The sequence below is a fragment of the Oncorhynchus clarkii genome, unplaced genomic scaffold (genome assembly GCF_045791955.1).
Source record: "Oncorhynchus clarkii lewisi isolate Uvic-CL-2024 unplaced genomic scaffold, UVic_Ocla_1.0 unplaced_contig_2829_pilon_pilon, whole genome shotgun sequence".
NCBI classification, from domain to species: Eukaryota; Metazoa; Chordata; class Actinopteri; order Salmoniformes; family Salmonidae; genus Oncorhynchus; species Oncorhynchus clarkii.
Window position 1 is genome coordinate 1 of NW_027258990.1, and position 22,554 is coordinate 22,554.

The 22,554-nt window shown below is 43.7% G+C and overlaps 1 protein-coding gene across 7 annotated transcripts in view; it reads left to right on the forward strand.

Moving 5' to 3' along the window:
• Positions 1-4,176: 4,176 nt before the first annotated feature.
• LOC139399398 (focal adhesion kinase 1-like) overlaps positions 4,177-22,554 on the forward strand; it is a gene marked incomplete at both ends in the record, with an annotated part of 30,552 nt that continues 12,174 nt past the window's right edge. For 2 of the 7 annotated variants that reach the window (XM_071144800.1, XM_071144803.1), the window contains 14 exon segments: positions 4,177-4,294; positions 6,172-6,202; positions 6,868-6,941; positions 12,548-12,565; positions 13,998-14,054; positions 15,890-15,913; positions 17,328-17,425; positions 17,653-17,737; positions 17,993-18,093; positions 18,292-18,407; positions 18,556-18,656; positions 18,968-19,057; positions 19,308-19,512; positions 21,614-21,725. In XM_071144800.1, the coding sequence (XP_071000901.1) occupies positions 4,177-4,294; positions 6,172-6,202; positions 6,868-6,941; positions 12,548-12,565; positions 13,998-14,054; positions 15,890-15,913; positions 17,328-17,425; positions 17,653-17,737; positions 17,993-18,093; positions 18,292-18,407; positions 18,556-18,656; positions 18,968-19,057; positions 19,308-19,512; positions 21,614-21,725 (1,230 nt within the window). 7 annotated transcript variants of the gene reach the window in all.

The following is a 22,554-nucleotide window of genomic DNA, read 5'->3' on the forward strand; positions in this document are numbered from 1 at the left end:
CTGCACGCCCAATTTTTCAGTTTTTGATTTGTTAAAAAAGTTTGAAATATCCAATAAATGTTGTTCCACTTCATGATTGTGTCCCACTTGTTGTTGATTCTTCACAAAAAAATACAGTTTTATATCTTTATGTTTGAAGTCTGAAATGTGGCAAAAGGTCGCAAAGTTCAAGGGGGCCGAATACTTTCGCAAGGCACTGTAAGTGTTCCATTTACAAATGGTTACACATAGAGGTCATCCTGTTGGGGATTACTTTTACTGTAACACACATTCATTCACTCTGGGCTCCCCCTGTATGAATGGACCCTTTCATTTGTGATGGGCTGGCCATAGAGGATTATTATAGTAGTGGGTTACTACTCTGTCTGCCATAGAGGATTATTATAGTATTGTGTTACTACTCTGTCTACCATAGAGGATTATTATAGTATTGTGTTACTACTCTGTCTGCCATAGAGGATTATTATAGTATTGTGTTACTACTCTGTCTGCCATAGAGGATTATTATATTATTGGGTTACTACTCTGTCTGCCATAGAGGATTATTATAGTATTGGGTTACTACTCTGTCTGCCATAGAGGATTATTATAGTATTGGGTTACTACTCTGTCTGCCATAGAGGATTATTATAGTATTGTGTTACTACGTTACTACTCTGTCTGCGATAGAGGATTATTATAGTATTGTGTTACTTCTCTGTCTGCTATAGAGGATTATTATAGTAGTGGGTTACTACTCTGTCTGCCACAGAGGATTATTATAGTATTGTGTTACTACACTGTCCAACATAGAGGATTATTATAGTATTGTGTTACTACTCTGTCTGCTATAGAGGATTATTATAGTATTGTGTTACTACTCTGTCTGCTATAGAGGATTATTATAGTAGTGGGTTACTACTCTGTCTGCCATAGAGGATTATTATAGTATTGTGTTACTACACTGTCTAACATAGAGGATTATTATAGTATTGTGTTACTACTCTGTCTGCTATAGAGGATTATTATAGTAGTGGGTTACTACTCTGTCTGCCATAGAGGATTATTATAGTATTGTGTTACTACTCTGTCTGCTATAGAGGATTATTATAGTAGTGGGTTACTACTCTGTCTGCCATAGAGGATTATTATAGTATTGTGTTACCACTCTGTCTGCCATAGAGGATTATTATAGTATTGTGTTACTACTCTGTCTGCTATAGAGGATTATTATAGTATTGGGTTACTACTCTGTCTGCTATAGAGGATTATTATAGTAGTGGGTTACTACTCTGTCTGCCATAGAGGATTATTATAGTATTGGGTTACTACTCTGTCTGCGATAGAGGATTATTATAGTATTGGGTTACTACTCTGTCTGCCATAGAGGATTATTATAGTATTGTGTTACTACACTGTCTGCCCGTCCATAGAGGGTTATTATAGTATTGGGTTACTACTCTGTCTGCCCGTCCATAGAGGATTATTATAGTACTGTGTTACTACTCTGTCTGCCATAGAGGATTATTATAGTAGTGGGTTACTACTCTGTCTGCCATAGAGGATTATTATAGTATTGGGTTACTACTCTGTCTGCCCGTCCATAGAGGGTTATTATAGTATTGGGTTACTACTCTGTCTGCCTGTCCATAAAGGATTATTATAGTATTGTGTTACTACTCTGTCTGCCATAGAGGATTATTATAGTATTGTGTTACTACTCTGTCTGCCTGTCCATAGAGGATTATTATAGTATTGTGTTACTACTCTGTCTGCCATAGAGGATTATTATAGTATTGGGTTACTACACTGTCTGCTATAGAGGATTATTATAGTATTGGGTTACTACTCTGTCTGCCATAGAGGATTATTATAGTATTGTGTTACTACTCTGTCTGCCCGTCCATAGAGGGTTATTATAGTATTGGGTTACTACACTGTCTGCCCGTCCATAGAGGGTTATTATAGTATTGGGTTACTACACTGTCTGCCCGTCCATAGAGGGTTATTATAGTATTGGGTTACTACACTGTCTGCCCGTCCATAGAGGGTTATTATAGTATTGGGTTACTACTCTGTCTGCCCGTCCATAGAGGGTTATTATAGTATTGTGTTACTACACTGTCTGCCCGTCCATAGAGGGTTATTATAGTATTGGGTTACTACACTGTCTGCCCGTCCATAGAGGGTTATTATAGTATTGTGTTACTACTCTGTCTGCCCGTCCATAGATGATTATTATAGTATTGGGTTACTACACTGTCTGCCCGTCCATAGAGGGTTATTATAGTATTGGGTTACTACACTGTCTGCCCGTCCATAGAGGGTTATTATAGTATCGGGTTACTACACTGTCTGCCCGTCCATAGAGGGTTATTATAGTATTGGGTTACTACACTGTCTGCCCGTCCATAGAGGGTTATTATAGTATTGGGTTACTACTCTGTCTGCCCGTCCATAGAGGGTTATTATAGTATTGGGTTACTACACTGTCTGCCCGTCCATAGAGGGTTATTATAGTATTGGGTTACTACTCTGCCTGTCAGTCAGTGGTAGCGCAGAGCACATGTCCCAAATGGCACCCTATTCGCTGTATAGTGCACTACTTTTGACCAGAGCCATATGCGCTCTAGACCAAAGTAGTGCACTATAAAGGGAATAGGGTGCCATCTTGGACGCAAGCCAGGAGTAAGATGTGGCGGGTGGTAAAGTGAGGAACACAGTCACAGTGCTATTCTGTAGTCATCTGTTCACTGTGGTATTACTGTTGTTATGAATCAGCACAGGAAGGAAGTTATGTCAGTGGAATACATGGATATTGTGTGTGTGTGTCTGTGTGTTAGTGAGCCTGTGTTCCTGAATGTGTGTGTGCCCATGTGTGTGTCTGTAGTGTGTGTGTCTGTGTGTCTGTAGTGCATGTATGTGTCTGTAGTGTGTGTGTGTGTCTGCAGTGTGTGTTTGTGTGCGTGCGTGTGTGTCTGCAGTGTGTGTGTGTGTGTCTGCAGTGTGTGTGTGTCTGCAGTGTCAGTGTGTGTGTGTGTGTGTCTGTAGTGTGTGTCTGCAGTGTGTGTTTGTGTGTGTGTCTGCAGTGTGTGTGTGTGTGTGTGTGTGTGTGTGTGTGTGTGTGTGTGTGTCTGCAGTGTGTGTGTGTCTGCAGTGTCAGTGTGTGTGTGTGTGTGTGTGTGTGTGTGTGTGTGTGTGTGTCTGCAGTGTGTGTTTGTGTGTGTGTCTGCAGTGTGTGTTTGTGTGTGTGTCTGCAGTGTGTGTGTCTGCAGTGTGTGTGTCTACAGTGTGTGTATGTCTGCAGTGTGTGTGTGTGTGTGTGTGTGTGTGTGTGTGTGTGTGTGTGTGTGTGTGTGTGTGTGTGTGTGTGTGTGTGTGTGTGTGTGTGTGTGGTGTGTGTGTGTGCGTCTGCAGTGTATGTGTGTTTGTGTGTCTGCAGTGTGTGTGTCTGCAGTGTGTGTGTGTGTGTGTGTGTGTGTGTGTGTGTGCGTGGTGTGTGTGGGTCTGCAGTGTGTGTGGGTCTGCAGTTTGTGTGTGGGGGTCTGCAGTGTGTGTGTGGGTCTGCAGTGTGTGTGTGTGTCTGCAGTGTGTGTGTGTGTGTGTGTGTGTGTGTGTGTGTGTGCATTGTGTGTGTGTGTGTGTCTGCAGTGTATCTGCAGTGTATCTGCTGTGTGTGTGTGTGTGTGTGTGTGTGTGTGTGTGTGTGTGTGTGTGTGTGTGTGTGTGTCTGCCGTGTGTGTATGTGTGTGTCTGCAGTGTGTGTGTGTCTGCAGTGTGTGTGTGGTTGTGCGCGTCTGCAGTGTGTGTGTGGGTGTTTGTGTGTGTGTGTGTGTGTGTCTGCAGTGTGTGTGGGAGTGTCTGCAGTGTGTGTGTCTGCAGTGTGTGTGTGTGTGTGTGTGTGTGTGTGTCTGCAGTGTATGTGTGTCTGCAGTGTGTGTTTGTGTGTGTGTGAGGGTCTACTGTGTGTGTGTGTGTGTGTGTGTGTGTGTGTGTGTTTGTGTGGGTCTGCAGTGTGTGTTTGTGTGTCTGTGTTTGAGACAAATGTGGAGTTCCCCCTACAGTGTTTGTGTGATGGGAGGGGGCAGCTGGCAGCCCCAGGCAGAGCAGAACAGTTGTAACAGCCCTGTCTGTCTGTCCGTCCCTCTGCCCGTGCTGGTAATAATGGCTCTTTGTGGGCTGCTGTTGTGTCCACAGCCTCTCACAGTGACCACGCCGTCACTCACCACAGCTGAAAACATGGCCGACCTCATAGACGGCTACTGTCGCCTGGTAAACGGAGTCACCCAGTCCTTCATCATACGGCCGCAGAAAGGTACATCTTCCTCACACACACACACACACACACACACACACACACACACACTGTCTCAAAAACACACTAAGTGAACTTGTGTATGTTTGATAGCTTGTGTTTGTGTTGATTTTACTAGATTGTTTTCAAGACACACACACACACTATCTCAGAAAGATAGTAGTCTACATTTGAGTTTGAGTTGTTTTGCTGCTGAAAGGTTAGGTAAGTCTCACACTGTCTGAAAAAGATACTTCTACTAAGAATTATTACTGTAGTTGAAGGGTTTGTGTTTATTGACAATACTTGGTTTTCAAGATTGCGTTGCGGCAGTGACGGTCACAGATTCACTCTGCCTTGGGTGATGTTGTCATTTGAGTCTAAATGGACTGCATTGTATTAGGCAATCACCATGACAGTAGGCAGTAGTGTGATTTCTTTCTGTTTACAAGGTTTCCAGTTGTAGCTTGATTTGGAATCATGTATTGTTTTGGTCATGACTGCCATGTTTAGTAGTCGTAGTTGAATTCACTTTCAATACCTTTATCAGTCTGAGAGAGATCTGGTATTTTCAACAAACACCTAGTCTTTTCTCGAGCAGTAAAGCATTAGAGATCTGTTTTTTGGGAGGGGCCTTTTAAGCCTTTTTTGGAGTTGGACTGTGTGCTTTTTCCTGTGTGGGAGGGAGGGGAGCGGTTCAAACAGGCTACTCCTCTCCTGTGTTTGTGATTTTCCCCTCATTTTACATTTGACATTTTAGTCATTTAGCAGTGTGACTTACAGTAGTGAGTGCATACAGTTTTCATACTTTTTCACATTGGTCCCCCGTAGGAGTCGAACCAACAACCCTAGCATTGCAAGCGCCAATGCTTTACCAACTGAGCCACACGGGACCGACTCCACCTCTTCCTTTTTATTTCATCTTTTTTTAGTGGGTCGATTTGATTTAATATTGCCGATAGTTTAGCTTCCAGCAATGTAATTGTCTGCATCATTTCCAATCCCCCATATATTTTTGGGGTAAATATATGTATAAAATATACATATATTTATTTTTTATATATTTTCCGTTATTATTTTCCCCTAACCCTACCATCCCAATTGGAGTAAACTAATGGACAACAACACTTAGTCTTCTACTCCCAGTTTATACATACTAGTTACATTTGACAGACACTATTTTTTGTTTGTTTTTATTCCCATCATTCAGCTCCACTCAACCCCTCCCATCTATCTCTGAACACGATCCAGTTTTTATTTATTTATTTGTCATATATTTTTCAACTGTGCTGTGATGTTTCACAAAAATTCTGAACCTTTCTATTCTCATAGATTCAACAGATTGTACATTAAAGATAAATATTTTAGCTAAGAGTATTGGTATATTATTGATCGATTGATTATGACTTTTTAAATCACCCAGCAGTGCTATTTGCAGAGTTAGTTCCAGATAAATGTTGCATTTCTTCAGCCATTCCTGAACCTGTGACCAAAAATAAGCTACATATGGACAGTACCAAAACTTAATGATCTAATGATTCTGTCTCTTTGCAACAATTTTGGATAATCATTTTAATTAAAAAACTCAAATTTTGGAATCCCGCATAGTTTTGTGTAAGTTCATAAACCATGTGCCATGGAATCGGTACATTAAAAATCTCTTCCCAACTATTTTGCAATCTATATGGTAGAGCTGTCAATTTTTTGGTCCTTAAATGAAACCGGTATACTTTTTTATATATCACAATTTTCTTTAGCCAATTTTGGTCTTTTAATGCGAGGCCGACAGACAAGTTCCAGATAACACTGTCACTTGGATTTTAGTATTCTGGTATTCAAAATGATGATGCTTTACGGTATATGCTTTGCTTAACAATATCTCTCATCTGTATTTTCAGAGGGAGAGAGAGCACTGCCTTCAATCCCCAAGTAAGTATCTGCCATACACTAAATGATTTGTCAACGGGTATACTTTGAATGTTCATTCACGTAAAAATGATATATGATGGTGTTAACATAAAGAGCTGTGTAAGAAACAAACAAACAAACAAACAAAAATGCGTGAAAAAAACATCTGCTCAGTAAATCTATTTGTAGGACCCCTAGCGTCAGAGCTCTGTTATCCAATGACACCCATTGTATTTCCTCTCCATGCTATAATTACTGGACATTAGGTAATTCAGGGAAATCAGTTGACTAGTTAGAACTAGTGTTAGAGAGGTGTTTTCCACAATCTCACCTTCTCTCACTCCTTAAAAAACCCACTCAAGACAGTTCTGGGGCAGAATCCTGTTAAATAGTAATCTTCTCAGAATGTCTCCTCCCTATTCCCCTCCTATTGGTCCAGCACCTCCACACTAGATCCTTCCAAGACTCTCCAAGAAGAAGAGTGGCTCAGTGGAGGAGAATGATACTCAGCATAGTGTGGATGTTTTCCACATAGCCCCAGAGATTATTTTCAGGAATATGCTGGATCCTCCTGGAGTTGCTGTGGATGCTGTTGATTTACTTGCTGGTTTTAGGTTAGGGAATTTCTCATGTTGATTCTCATGTTTCTCATGTTTCTCATGTTGTCTCCAACCTTTACCCTTCAGGGTGCCCAACAATGAGAAGAGGATAGTAGAGGGGGTGGTCCGGAGCGCCGGGGTGCGTGCCATCTCTGTCTCAGGTAAGAGATCTGTGCCTCCTCAACATCGCAGACTTTTACTGGATATAGCTGGGCTATTGATGGAAGAAAATATGACCATGCTTTTTTATAATATAATCCCAGTCAAGATAATTCCAGATGCTTCCTGTCCATTGATCTGTAAAGCCACTGGATATTATTACATATTAGATATCTAATACAGAACCCATCACATGAAATCCCTTACTTGGATGTGTGTGGGTATTGGGGTTTAATGATGCTCAATGATGGATAAACAGGCTATTATACTTTAGCCATTTATGAAAAGCGGGCAGAATTGATTTGATTTAGGACTAGTCTCTGTCAGCTCTAGTCTTTGTTGTTGATCCTAAGATATAGATGGTTAGTGCAATCACAGGACATGTTAAGCTTTCTCCACCGATTATTCTTGTAAGAGCAAGAACAGATGCCGGGCGTGTGTGTGGTGGTAACAGGAAATCAATTCAGCATGATAAGTAATGGTGAAGCTGAGTAATTCGGGGCTGAAGGGCTGTAACACCATGGCGGATAATAAACGTCATCTGCTGAGACAAACAGTCCAGTCCAGGGCCAGGTCAGATTTAATCTGTGTCCCAAATGGCACCATATTCCCTACATAGTAGTACACTATGTAGTAGTAGTACACTATGTAGTAGTAGTAGTACACTATGTAGGGAATATGGTGCCTTTTGGGATGCATACAGCCTTAACATGCCTGTGGATTAGCAAGTGGCAGGGGGAGTCAGTGCTAAGGAGATGGGTAGGACGGGAGGGGATTGGCGGGTTGAGGAGGTTAACAGGGGCAGCAGGTGCCTCTACCTCTCTCTTCCCCATTCTATTTCTCCCCCCCCCCCTTCTCCCTCTTTCCCAGTCTATCTCTCCCCCCTCTCTTTCCCTCCATCCCTCTGCTTCTCTCTTTTCCCCAGTCTATTTCTATTTATCTTCCTCCTTATCTCTCTCTCCCCCCTCTCTTTCCCTCCATCCCTCTGCTTCTCTCTTTTCCCCAGTCTATTTCTATTTATCTTCCTCATCTCTCTCTCCCCTCTCTTTCCCTCCATCCCTCTGCTTCTCTATTTTCCCCAGTCTATTTCTATTTATCTTCCTCCTTATCTCTCTCTCCCCCCTCTCTTTCCCTCCATCCCTCTGCTTCTCTCTTTTCCCCAGTCTATTTCTATTTCTATTCCTCCTTATCTCTCTCTCCCCCTCTCTTTCCCTCCATCCCTCTGCTTCTCTCTTTTCCCCAGTCTATTTCTATTTATCTTCCTCCTTATCTCTCTCCCCCCTCTCTTTCCCTACATCCATCTGCTTCTCTCTTTTCCCCAGTCTATTTCTATTTATCTTCCTCATCTCTCTCTCCCCCCTCTCTTTCCCTCCATCCCTCTGCTTCTCTCTTTTCCCCAGTCTATTTCTATTTATCTTCCTCCTTATTTCTCTCTCCCGCTCTCTCCCTCCCCGTCCATCCCTCTGCCTCTCTCTCGTCCCCAGTCTATCTCTATCTCTCGTTCTCTTCTTTATCTCCTAAATGTCAGAGGACTGTGATGGAACTGCTGAATGTTAATAGCCTGGGGGCTCCAGTGACAGACAGATTAAGGCCTGATTGAAGGGGTTGGCCAGAGCCCTGTTAACTGACCAGAGGTTAGGGGTGTAGAGAGTCAGACATTATGGTATCAAAGAGACGCTTGTTTACTATGCTGCTGAGAGAGGAGAGCCTGGCACTGAGGTTGGGAGGTTCAGAGGGTGACATAGGGTGTCCTTAAATGTCATAGGGTTTCATTACATGTCATAGGGTGTCATTAAATGTCATAGGGTTTCATTAAATGTCATAGGGTGTCATTAAATGTCATAGGGTTTCATTAATGTCATAGGGTTTCATTAATGTCATAGGGTTTCATTAAATGTTATAGGGTGTCATTAAATGTCATAGAGTGTCATTTTATTTTTTATTTTTTTTTTATTTTACCTTTATTTAACCAGGCAAGTCAGTTAAGAACAAATTCTTATTTTCAATGACGGCCTGGGAACAGTGGGTTAACTGCCTGTTCAGGGGCAGAACGACAGATTTGTACCTTGTCAGCTCGGGGGTTTGAACTCGCAACCTTCCGGTTACTAGTCCAACGCTCTAACCACTAGGCTACCCTGCCGCCCCATAGAGTGTCATTAAATGTCATAGGGTTTCATTAAATGTCATAGGGTGTCATTAAGTATCATAGGGTGTCATAGGGTGTCATTAAAGTGTCATAGGGTGTCATTAAGTATCATAGGGTGTCATAGGGTGTCATTAAAGTGTCATAGGGTGTCATGAAAGTGTCATAGGGTGTCATTAAATGTAATTTAAGTGTCCTAGGGTGTCATTAAAGTGTCATAGGGTGTCATTAAGTATCATTGGGTGTCATTAAAGTGTCGTTAAAGTGTCATAGGGTGTCATTAAAGTGCCCTAGGGTGTCATTAAAGTGTCATAGGGCATCATTAAGTATCATAGGGTGTCATAGGGTGTCACTAAAGTGTCATAGGGTGTCATTAACTGTCATAGGGTGTCATAGGGTGTCTTTAAAGTGTCATAGGGTGTCATTAGTGTCATATATTGTCATTAACTGCCATAGGGTGTCATTGAGTCTCATAAGGTTTCAATAAATGTCATAGGGTGTTAGTGTCACAGGGTATCTAAGGATTCCTCAGCTCTCAAGGAGAAGGTGAATCATATATGTATGGGAGTCAGTCATAGGGAACTATTATTTGATTGTAGCTACACAGTAATATGAAGGTTGAGAGGTGTTGTATTCACTGATAGTATATTTTCACATATTTGGTTTAGAGTTTACTGGTGTGTTTCAAACTATATGGTTTGATGATTTTTGGGCATATTCTCATAGTAGGCCTATTTAAAACACTTGTTTAAATAAAGTTCTTGAAACAAACCATGGGAGAAGTCTACTCTCTACTACTATCAGTAATAATAGTAATGCTGCTAGTTTCAGTCTATTTGAAACTGTTTTAGTTATTTTTTGTGAATATGTTTTAGCAATTTATTCAGACAGTTAGGAAGATCAGAGGGGGAGACAGGCAAGTGAAAGAAACCATGAGCAAGGTGGGGAACGAACCCTGGTGTGCGGTGGAGAGTTGTATATGAGACTTGTGCCGAGAAGTGTTACAATGACACCACAGCTCTGCACTTGATAGTTTTTTATTTATTTTGACGGTCCGAGTTCCGTTTTTACACCAGTTCTCCCTGATACCATCCGTCAATGCCATTTCTCAGAAAGAGGTCAGAGAGAAATTCCCATAGGGACAGCAGCAGCTTGCTGCTCACACAAATCCAATATATTTAACTGAATACATTCCATATGTGTCAGCGTACAGTTGTACACAAGACCTTTTGTAGAAGTGCGAATCAATTCCTTAGCCCTGGCCGCCATATCAGGCATAGAATAGTGAAGGACTTATTACTATGCTGTTGATTGAAATGCAGAATTGCCATAATTTGAGTAAGGCTATAGTTCCCCTGTCGGCTTTGACTTCCCTGTTGGTATAGAAAAGAAGAGATGTATTCATATTACTATTGACGTATTTCATGTCGTTTCATAACAGACGTGCCATGACAGAGTGGTAATGATGTCTGAGGTGTAAATGGATATGTAGCATTTTGTCTGTAATATGGGGAAAGCTTCGGACACCATCACACCAACATTTATCACTCCTTAACATATACACAAATGCTGTCTGCTGCTCAATGTGTGTTCTGTGCTGTTGGGTGAAGTTTCCCCTAGAGGCTAATCTTGGGTCAGTTTTGCATTTTCCCCACTAATGGTAAAAGTTAGGATTGAGAGAGGGGATGCTGATTCTAGATCTGTACCTAGGAGAAACTTCACCCCAGAGCTGTTTCTGTCAGAAAAACTATTAGTCTCTTTTTCTCACCATCTCTCCTGCTCTGTCATCCTTCTCTCTGATTGGCTGAAGATTCTGTGAACTCTGTGACCCCGACGCCTCCTAAACCTGCTAAAGCCAGGCGCTTTCTCCTTCCTTTCGTCTTCTGTGCCCATGACTCTCCGCCAAAGGGTACCACTGCTCTGATTGGCTTACTCGACTGACACTGCTTTCTGTTGTTCTGTGACTAACCCTGTCTGCCCCACTGTCCCCAAATCCCCTACACTCACACAACACGTGTGTAGGGGATTTAGGGGAAATGAGGGGATGAAACTTTAGCTGAACAAAAGTTCTGGTGTGAAGTGCACTAAAATCTCTCTAAAATGACTGACAAAGCAACACCTACAATGGCCAAACAGAACTAGCCTGGCGGGGAAAAGTTTGAGAAACTGTGTTAAGAAGGAACATGTCTAGTAAATGAGATGACGTACATACCCTATCCCTGACGTGGCTGAAAATAAAAAACATTGAAACTGATCCAGTTTTCCAAGACAGTGAGTCCCCATTTTATTTTCCAGGAAGCGTGTCGTCTGCTGATTGTAGTCGAGCCATGGCCCGCAAATCAATAGAGGTCGCGTCCCAAATGGCACCCCATTCCCCATATAGTGCACTACTTTTGACCTGAGCCCAATGGGTCTTGGTTAAAAGTAGTGCACTATATAGGGAATAGGGTGCCATTTGGGATGTATATAGAGCCTGACGGGGCTGATGGCGCAGTGATCTGGTTGATCCGCAGCATCCCAAATGGCACCCCATTCCAAATATAGTGCACTACTTTTGACCTGAGCCCTATGGGTCTTGGTTAAAAGTAGTGTACTATATAGGGAATAGGGTGCCATTTGGGATGTATATAGAGCCTGACGGGGCTGATGGCGCAGCGATCTGTTTGATCCGCAGCCAGGTTCAAGATGCTGTAAGCATCAGACCACCAGACTCTTAAAGACACCCTTTAATAGAGCTGTACATCTAATTTAATAACCATCTGTTTATATGGCTAAAATGACACCAGTGATTTATATGTCCCTATCATTTTAGGTCGATTTTGCCAAACTGAGTTTATGCCCTTGAACAAGGATAATGTTGAACAAGGATAATGTTAAACAAGGATAATGTCTCAAAAAAAGTATCTAACTAACAAAGTTAACCAATACTAACTTCTGGACATGTGACTTCTGTCCTGCCCGCTGTCACCTGTTTAACAGCTTCGTATTGGTCCACGCTTCTGTCTCAGCTGTTTAACAGCTTCCCATTAGCTCACGTTCCTATCCGTCACAGTGGCCCATGCTAAGAATAGCCAATGAACTCCACTGACCCCCTTCCGAACAATGCTGGCTGAAGTTCACTACTCTGGCTGTCCCCTCAACCAAACTGAATCAGGTTCCACACATTCCAACGAAAGACTAATTCAATTTAAAGTAGAAGCTTAGAAAATAAAATACTTTCCCAATGGATTGGATACACTTGTGAAATTCCCAGTCCCTGCTTGTTTTGAGGGAGTGTGGGTCACGGTAACAATTATTAAACCCATTTTGAATTAATTATACTGTGTCTTTTATACTTTTCATATCTTTCTATGGTGTGTAACCTCTCGCTCTCTTTCTCTCCCTCTCCCTTCCTCCCTCTCTCCCTTCCTCCCTCTCTCCCTCCCCTCTCTCTCTCTGTTTGGCATGCTCTCCTTGGACCTGCAGAGGATTGTAGTGGGGATGGTAAAGTTTGCTTTTTAATATTTCCCTCCATTCCTTTCTGTCACCTGCTACTAACTCACTGGGGTCATGGGGGATTCAGGGGGTTGTGGGTTGTGTTGTGTGTGTATCACTCATGAATCATATCAATCAAATGAATCATGAATCAAATTAAATTAATCTGTTTTTTATCTATCTGCTTGTAGTTTGCCATTAGTAATGCACTTATCATGCAATAGACCTGATTGGAGTTAGGGAAACAATGTAACAGTTAACGTTTCCAGAAAATGTGATGAAAACTGTCTTAGCTGCAGTGCTTCCCTGTGATTCAAATCGATTTAGTTTGATTGAGCCTGTCTGGAGTGCCAAATTGACAGAGTTTGTACTTTTAGGACTATTCTGTTGGTCCCAAGGCTCCAGGCAAGCTCAATCAAGCACAGTTTAAAGTATTTGAAATAAAACAAATACAATTTGACCCCAGGTCTGGTCTGTCCCACGCTCTGGAACTGTATCCACAGAGAGTCTCAGAGCAAGATCAGTTCTGACTTTTTTATTATAATGAATAAGATTAGATTGGGGGGGGGGGGGACTCCTACTCTGAGTGGCTTTCTGATTACATTCCCTGCTGTCTGCCTGCATCTTTAAGGGCCCAGCTCCCAGCCCTCTCTCAGCTGGGCCTCATAAAGAGAGCTGAGTTTGGCGAGCTCCGTGGCACCGCGGCATTCCTGTCTAAAATGGGCCGTCTGATGGCTAGCTACATACTACACAGAGTCTGCTGGTCGTTTTTCCCTAAGAGGAACAGCAGCCAAGACGGCACAACTAGCGTATTACCATTTTAGATCAAGTCAAGACTGGACATCAAGCGGCCGTTCACATACTGTAAACACCTAAAGCTGTTTATCTAGGGGATTGGGAACGGCTTCTCTCTCTCTTTTTCTCACTCTCCCTCCTCTTTCTCCCTTACCAAGAAGCCCATCTGTACTGCTAAGCTCTGATCAGACAGACCGACAGAGCAGACAGATATGGCTGAAACTGTGCGAGTTGATAACGGACATGCTTGTGTTTCTGTGTGTACTGTATGAGAGAGCGAGAGAGAGAGAGAGAGAGAGAGAGAGAGAGAGAGAGAGAGAGAGAGAGAGAGAGAGAGAGAGAGAGAGAGAGAGAGAGAGAGAGAGAGAGAGAGAGAGAGAGAGAGAGAGAGAGAGAGAGAGAGAGAGAGAGAGAGAGAGAGAGAGAGAGAGAGAGAGAGAGAGAGAGAGAGAGAGACTGACTCGCCCATGTGTCCAGCAGTGTAGGAGTTTGCAGAGGAGCACTTGCTGTCTGACTCGCATGTTTATATTCAGCTGGCTCTAGTTACTTGTGTGGAAGGGTACGTATCTAGCTAGCTGCATCTGTGTGTATCCATCTCGGACAGTGTGTGACTGGACTTGACCACGAGGCTGTTGTGTTTCTGCAGAGACGGATGACTATGCTGAGATTATAGACGAAGACGATACCTACACCATGCCCTCAAGTAAGTGCAGCTCTATGCTCCCTAGTAGTAATACACTATGTTGATCTTAATGTGTGCCCTGCTGCTAATATGTCTCTTGATCTCCTCTTTCTAGCTTTTTCTCTCTCTCATTCTTTCTCTCCTTGTCTCTCTCTCTTGTTCTTTCTCTCCTTGTCTCTCTTTCTGTCTCTCTCTCTCTCTTGTTCTTTCTCTCCTTGTCTCTCTTTCTATCTGTCTCTCTCTCTTTCTTTTCTCTTTTGTCTCTATCGCTCTCGTTCTTTCTCTCTTTGTTTCTCTCGTTCTCTGTCTCTCTTTCTAGCTCTCTTTCTTTATCTCTCTTGTTATTTCTCTCTTGGTCTCTCTTTTGATTTCTCTCTCTTTGTCTCTCTCTCATATTCTTTCTCTTCGTCCTTCTCTTATCTAAATTCCTTTGACTGTGGCCCGGGTGCTGTATGGTGATCTGTTTCCTCAGGCTCTGTGTGTTTATTAATGTGGCTAGTGGAGATGTTAGTTTCTACTTCCCAAATACCCCACACACGCTGCCTGTGTGTGTCCTTTATCGAAACGGTACTAGATTGTCTGGTACACTCAATGTTTGGTTGTCATGGTGACGGTGTAAGTCTATACACGTACTGTAACTGGATAGTCACGTATTCTTATTGATGATCTTTCATTTCCCAGCATTTCCATTCATTTATATTCCTGTTGTCATGATGCTGTCCAAATCAGACACGCATTCTGTTCCATTATGATTCACTGATAGTCCATGAAAATATCTATGGAATGCTTAGTAGTACATCATCAGTGAAATCCTTTTACTTGTCACAAATGTTCATTATATGGAATAGTCATGTCAGTGAGTAGTCATCAGGACTGAAAGAGACAAGTGCCCTTTGAGTGTACTGGAGTGAAAGAATGAGTTAGTCATAGAGTTATAATCACTAGAATGGACAAAGCACCTTAGACCATGGTACACCCATAGCCGCCATCCTTGACTTTAATTTTAATTTCCGTTCTAGTTATTGTAATTTTATGTCTCCAGTAACCCCAGGTCTTTCTTTGGTGGCCATGATGCCAGGTCTCGTGGGATCATATGAGTCTGGAACACAATAGCCCCTGCAGTGGTGTAGGTTGTGTCACAAATGGCACCCTATTCCCTACATAGTGCACTACTTTTGACCAGAGCCCTATTGGCCCTGGTCAAACGTAGTGCACTGTATTGGGAATAGGGTGTCATTTGGGACAGAGAAATAGAGTGCAGCTAATTCACCAGGTTGTTGAGTGGTCTGGGCCAGCTGACTAACAAGACAGTCTGGTTGTGAAACAAAAAGTTATTCTGTAACAAGGAGCTCTGTATATGGAGACGGAGGAGTCCCATTGCATGCTAACACTCGAGACCAGAGCTCTCTACATTCAAACAAGTGGTCCATCCAGCATCTGTAGATTTCTTCATACCACATGGGGATTTGAGTCCCACTGAGTCCCACTGGGCTAATACCCAATAAATAGCCCTGAGTCCCAAATGGCACCCTATTCCCAGTTTAGTGCGCTACTTCTGACCAGGGCCCATAGGGATTAGAATAGGGTGCCATCTGAGAGGCAGCCTAAGATAATCCATTTCTAGATGATCAAGATCTAATGTGACACGTGTGGCTTTCTAGCACATATTCTTGTTCTACAGGATAACCTGTTTTTCCCCATTGACACCCAGCTCTGTACACTCACAAGTTGGTTCTTTTAAAACCATATAAACCACATAACATCTATTCCCCTCGGTCTTACTTTCTAACGTGTGTTTGTCGTGTTCTGTTGCAAATGGTTTCTAAAAGCCAATTCTCTTTATCCTAACCACCCAGCAGTGAGCTATGGAGTAGATGAAGGTAACGCTGCCTCTCTCTTTCTGTTTGTCTCTTTGCTTTCTGTCTGTAATTGTGCTTGTGTACTGTACTAGAACGGCCCATTCAACTCATCTACTGGAGGTATTTCATAGGTTTAGTAACCTACTGGTCATCTTAAAATCAAATCATTTCCCTCTAAAATGAAAGTTTGACAGACTTATCAGATTCAGCCTTAGGCCTCCATCCCAAATGGATCGGAATTGTTACATTTCATCAGCTTAGAGGGTTCTGGTGTTTTTCACTCCATTCAAACCTGAAAAATGTTGAATTTGAAGTGAACTATCACTTTAATACTGTTTGCTGAAACCAAGTAAAATATCTCGCTAGCTGTGAGATGAAGCAATCTCATCCATTCAGTACCAGAGTTCAATGCGTCTTCAATAGTGATTGTTCAATTGGCTTATTTATTTATTTTTCATGTTGATGTGTTTCTTCCTTGGTTTTTCTTTCATTTCACCATTGCTTGAACGTTTTGATGTGAAATTCCATTTATAATTTAGTTTTGTTTGTTAGGTGTCTGTCTGAAGAGATTGTGCAATCATCTTAATTGGATAAGAGCGTCTGGTAAAGGACTCAAATAGATACAGTCAATCAAACCAAAGTGGTAGCCTGTTGTAATTTGAAATCCACAGGGAGGAACCAAATATATCAAGTACTATGTCTGTTGACATCACCACATCCTGATCATTTTCTGTTGTAGTGTGCATGTCCTTGCCTGGTGGTGGGTGTGAATTGCCTAATACAGATAAATACAGTATTTCATACAGTATTACCATCTACTGCAGTGAAAACACAGCCAAGGCATCTTGCTGTTATTATTAACAACCAAAAAAGGCCTCATCAACACACACACACAGATCAGCATAGTGGTGAGTCATTCACCCTGTAAAAGTCAGTGTAACTAACAGGAGTTATCTCTCCCTCCCCAGCCAGGGACTATGAGAGTCAGTGTAACTAACAGGAGTTATCTCTCCCTCCCCAGCCAGGGACTATGAGAGTCAGTGTAACTAACAGGAGTTATCTCTCCCTCCCCAGCCAGGGACTATGAGAGTCAGTGTAACTAACAGGAGTTATCTCTCCCTCCCCAGCCAGGGACTATGAGAGTCAGTGTAACTAACAGGAGTTATCTCTCCCTCCCCAGCCAGGGACTATGAGAGTCAGTGTAACTAACAGGAGTTATCTCTCCCTCCTCAGCTAGGGACTATGAGAGTCAGTGTAACTAACAGGAGTTATCTCTCCCTCCCCAGCCAGGGACTATGAGAGTCAGTGTAACTAACAGGAGTTATCTCTCCCTCCCCAGCCAGGGACTATGAGAGTCAGTGTAACTAACAGGAGTTATCTCTCCCTCCCCAGCCAGGGACTATGAGAGTCAGTGTAACTAACTCTCCCTCCCCAGCCAGGGACTATGAGATCCAGAGAGACAGGATAGAGCTGGGACGCTGCATCGGTGAGGGACAGTTTGGAGACGTCCACCAGGGAGTCTACAACAGCCCGGTAAATAGTACTGTAACAAAGAAATAGCACTGCAACTGTCTGGCTAAATGCAGCCTTAGCAGCTCCCCTCTCACCCTCAGTCCTCACGTGTTCCTTTCAATTCCACCCCTGTTACTGTCTAGCTAAACACATCTGGCCTCTTATTTATGATCTGAATTGTCATGATATTATCCACTACCAGTAATGCACACAAACAAATCCAATATTTTCTCTAATTTCTCTTCCAGGAGAATCCCACTCTAAACGTGGCCATTAAAACATGCAAGAACTGCACGTCGGACAGCGTGCGCGAGAAGTTCCTTCAGGAAGCACGTGAGTATGCTGAGATGTAGTGCTGTGTCGCTGTCATGGGCCTGATGAAGACTGCAGCTGCTGCTGATTGCCATGTACACACACACACATGCTGCCTTATTGTACTCTCAGGTTTCTTTGCTCGCTGGGTTTACACGGTTCACAGACTGTTGAGGGACTGTGTTAGACCTATCCCAGGGAGCGTTTTCTCTTTCCACTTGATCTAAACTGTTCTGTGAAATCCTCACACCCTTTTGTGATGTATGTGTTCCTCAGTGACCATGCGTCAGTTCGACCACCCCCACATAGTGAAGCTGATTGGTGTGATCACAGAAAACCCAGTGTGGATTATCATGGAGCTGTGCACGATGGGAGAGGTGAGGTGACCAAGAGTATATTTGGATCAGTACTTACAGTAGTTGTTGTTGGACTTCTTGTCATTCTTGTAATAAATTAACACCGAACACATTTGGGAACAGGTCCAAAGTTTCTCTATCATTCCTGCTGTCATCCCTCTATCTCTGTCAAAACAAAGAGGATATCTTGTATCTTATCGATGTTTTAATCTCTTCCAGTTGAGGTCATTTTTACAAGTAAGGAAGTACAACCTGGACCTATCAACGTTGATCCTGTTCTCCCATCAGCTCAGCACAGCTTTGGCCTACCTGGAGAGCAAACGCTTTGTCCATAGGTAAGACCACCACCCACTTTAACAGCTTTACAGAGGCAATATAATATTATGTTTTTGACACTTTCTAATATATTTTTTGGTGCCACGCTGTCAAAATCCCCATGTTTTCCATGATTCCTACTCATGGTGTATGTGTGTATCTCCTCAGGGACATTGCTGCCAGGAACGTGCTAGTGTCTTCCACAGACTGTGTGATGCTGGGAGACTTTGGGCTCTCACGCTACATGGAAGACTCCTCCTACTACAAAGGTACAAACCACAGAGAGAGATAGAGGACGCTAGTGCCCAAAAGCCTGTTTTAGCATGGGCAGCGCCATAATGGGACAGATACAATGATGCCATGTCTATGGTACAAACATACCGGCTTCCAGGCTGATGTTTTACCACCATCTGCTGGTTGTGAAAGCTATTGCAGGCTATCAAAATGTTGAACTCCAGGGAAAAGTTTCCCACCAATCCTAACTTTAACCATTAGTGTGGGAAATACAAAACTGATCAGCACCTCGGGGAAACTTCACCCTACTAAAATGTTGACAGTCGATTGCTAACTGGGTTTTCAGCTTCCAAAGGGAAACTGCCAATCAAATGGATGGCTCCAGAGTCCATCAACTTCAGACGCTTTACCTCAGCCAGCGACGTGTGGATGTTTGGTGAGTTTAGCAGCTACAAATAATGCTTATCTAGCGATCAATACGCGTGTGTACGCATGCATGTGTGTGTGTGTACGTGTGTGTGTGTGTGGACGCGCGTCTGTGTGTGTGTACGCGCGTCTGTGTGTGTGTACGCGCGTCTGTGTGTGTGTACACTCGTCTGTGTGTGTGTACGCGCGTCTGTGTGTGTGTGCTTCCATGCGTGTTTTTGTCTGTCTGTGGTGTTATATCTAGAGCACCTCCCCTCCAGGTGTGTGTATGTGGGAGATCCTCATGTACGGTATCAAGCCCTTCCAGGGGGTGAAGAACAATGATGTCATCGGGCGGATAGAGAACGGAGAGCGTCTGGCCATGCCCCACAACTGTCCCCCCACCCTGTACAGCCTGATGACCAAGTGCTGGGCCTACGACCCCAGCAAGAGGCCCCGCTTCACAGAGCTCAAAACCCAGCTCAGGTCAGTACCCCTGAGGGGAGAAGTTCAGGTCATGCCAGTGTTCTTTTACACACGTTTTCCCTCCTTTATAACTCTGGAACAATGATATTCAACATTGCTACTCAAGAGGTCACTGTTTCATGTATTAAAGTATAGGACACTTCAGTAAAGTTTGGAAACAGTGCGGTCTCCGCTACTTAAGTTGTAGCCACATAAGAGGCAACAGGTTGATGCCATATTCCCAATAGAGACTAGCAATTATCAGCACTCAATGCACTTCAATGGTCTATCATGTCAGTCAAATCCATGGCAGCTGGATAAAGTGGGATGTATGTAGTATTTATTTTAGTTTAACTGAAGCAAGGCCACAGACGAGGGTGTGTGTGGGTAAATGACTGTGGGTAGTCCTCGGCTACGTCCCGGATGGCACCCTATTCCCTATATAGCACACTACTTTAAACCATTTGCCTTAGTATATAAAAATGTGTCTGTCTGTGTGTCCGTCGATAAAGCCCTATGGATGTGAGCCACTCTCCTGAACTGAACTGTGACTCGTGTCCCTACTAGATAATAGTTCCCATTGGACCCATAGTCCCCACAGTCCCCATAGCCCTATGTTGAGCAGTGGGTATGTTTTGGGAGAGTACTGTGTATAGTAGGTATGTGGTTGGTTGTCTGTAGAGATAGGAGATACCTAGTCAGTAGCACAACAGAATGCATTCAACTGAAATGTGTCTTCCACATTTAACCCAACCTCTCTGGATCAGAGAGGTGCAAGGGGCTGTCTTAATCCACAGCGCCCGGGGAGCAGTTGTTGGGGTTAAAGTGCCTTTGCTCAAAGGCAGAACGGCAGATTTTTCCACCTTGCTGGCTCGGGGATTCGATACCAGAAGCCTTTCAGTTACTGGCCCAACGCTCTTAAACCGCTAGGCTACCTGTATCCAAAGTCTTTGCTGTGTTTGGGTGATAGTTACCCTGTCACTGGATTCATTTAACTGTACGAAGATATGTCTGACACGTGTGGGTGTGCGTGCTGGTTTCCTGTGTACGTGCGTCTGTGTGTGCCATCAGGAGTGAGACTCTTCGTGTTCCATTTTGAGCTCTTGGGTACAGAGTGTGAACAGCCCATTATCTCTCATCTAACCCATAGTAACACAACCTTAGATCCAGAATGCACCGGGAGAGAAAGGAAACACAGGGCAGCAGAGATTCCAGTGAGCACCCGTCAAGGCTCCTGGGATATCCACTTTGTCTGTTGCTGTCTTTGACCAATTAAGGTCCAAAGAGTAAGGTACACCAACTTTTACTACCACTGTGAAGGCATTCATAGTGTGTCTTAAGGACAGCGCTTCCTTACAATCTCCTCTCCTCTAGCCAAACCCTGGGTCGCATTCATTATTTACCAAACGGAAGACAACTGAGTGAAACAGGGACAGACTACCTGAACTGGTCCAATAAGAAACACTGTTTTTGTTACATTGCGAAACGTTTTGCTACGTTGTTCCCTAATGAATTACGACCCTGATATTTAGTTCCGCAGCATCATTCTTCCCAGTCAATCCAATCCAGTGAAGGCTGGCTGGCTGGCTGATAAGCTGTCTGGCTGAGTGCCAACCACAACAGGCTGCCCAGGGCAGAGGGAGGAAGGAGGGGGAAGCTAAGGGAGGTGGATGGGGTGAGCTGGAGCTAGCTGTCTCTGATAAAGTGAGTTTAGTAAAACAGTGCAGGACTTACCAGGCTGCTGCTAGACTCTCACACACCTCCACTGCAGGCTGGGGATGTGACCAGGGAGCTGGTGGTTCATCTGTTCTGGTGTGATAAGATGGGCTCTCGGAAGCATAAACTCTGGGGAATGAGCGTTTTCCTGTAAGGTAAATTGGATGTAGGGTCGAATGATGGATGATCGGATGATGTCATTAATAGATTGATGGGTGGATTTGGGTTTGCCTAACAAACAAAATAAATCACATCTGCATTACAGCTCGTCTGTGATAGGAACATGATTGCGTTTCAGGCTACAGTAAATGAGATGATTTTGTTAAAATGTTCAGTCTTTTTTATGAATTTATGTTAGGTGTGCTAAGCTGTTGTGTGTGTGTGTGTGTGTGTGTGTTCCCTGCAGTACTATCCTAGAGGAGGAGAAGGCCCAGCAGGAGGAGAGACTAAGGATGGAGATGAGACGTCAGGTCACTGTGTCCTGGGACTCAGGGGGCTCCGACGAGGCCCCCCCTAAAGTAAGAACACTCCACAACCCTACCCCCCCTAAAGTAAGAACCTTCCCTAACCCTAATCCCCCTTAAGTAGGAGACCTCCCTAACACTAACCTCCCCTAAAGTAAGAACACTCCACAACCCTACCCCCCCTAAAGTAAGAACCTTCCCTAACCCTAACCTCCCCTAAAGTAAGAACCCTCCCCTCCCCAACCCTAATCCCCCCTAAAGTAAGAGATCTCCCTATCCCTAACCTCCCCTAAAGTAAGACACCCCCCCAACCCTAACCCCCCCTAAAGTAAGAGACCTCCCTAACACTAACCTCCACTAAAGTAAGAACCCTCCCCTCCCCAACCCTAATCCCCCTAAAGTAAGAGATCTCCCTAACACTAACCTCCACTAAAGTAAGAACCCTCTCTAATCCTAACACCCCCCTAAAGTAAGAGACCTCCATAACCCTGACACCCACTAAAGTAAGAACCCTCCCTAACCCCCCCCCCCCCCCAAAGTAAGAGACCTCTCTAACCCTAACCTCCCCTAAAGTAAGAACCCTCCCTAACCCTACCTCCCCTAAAGTAAGAGACCTCTCTAACCCTAACCTCCCCTAAAGTAAGAGACCTCTCTAACCCTAACCCCCCCCCCTAAAGTAAGAACCCTCCCTAACCTGCCCCCCCCCCCCCCCTAAAGTAAGAGACCTCCCTAACCCTAACCCCCCCTAAAGTAAGAGACCTCTCTAACCCTTACCTACCCTAAAGTGAGAACCCTCTCTAACCCTTACCTACCCTAAAGTAAGAGACCTCTCTAACCCTACCCCCCCCTAAAGTAAGAGACCTCTCTAACCCTACCCCCACTA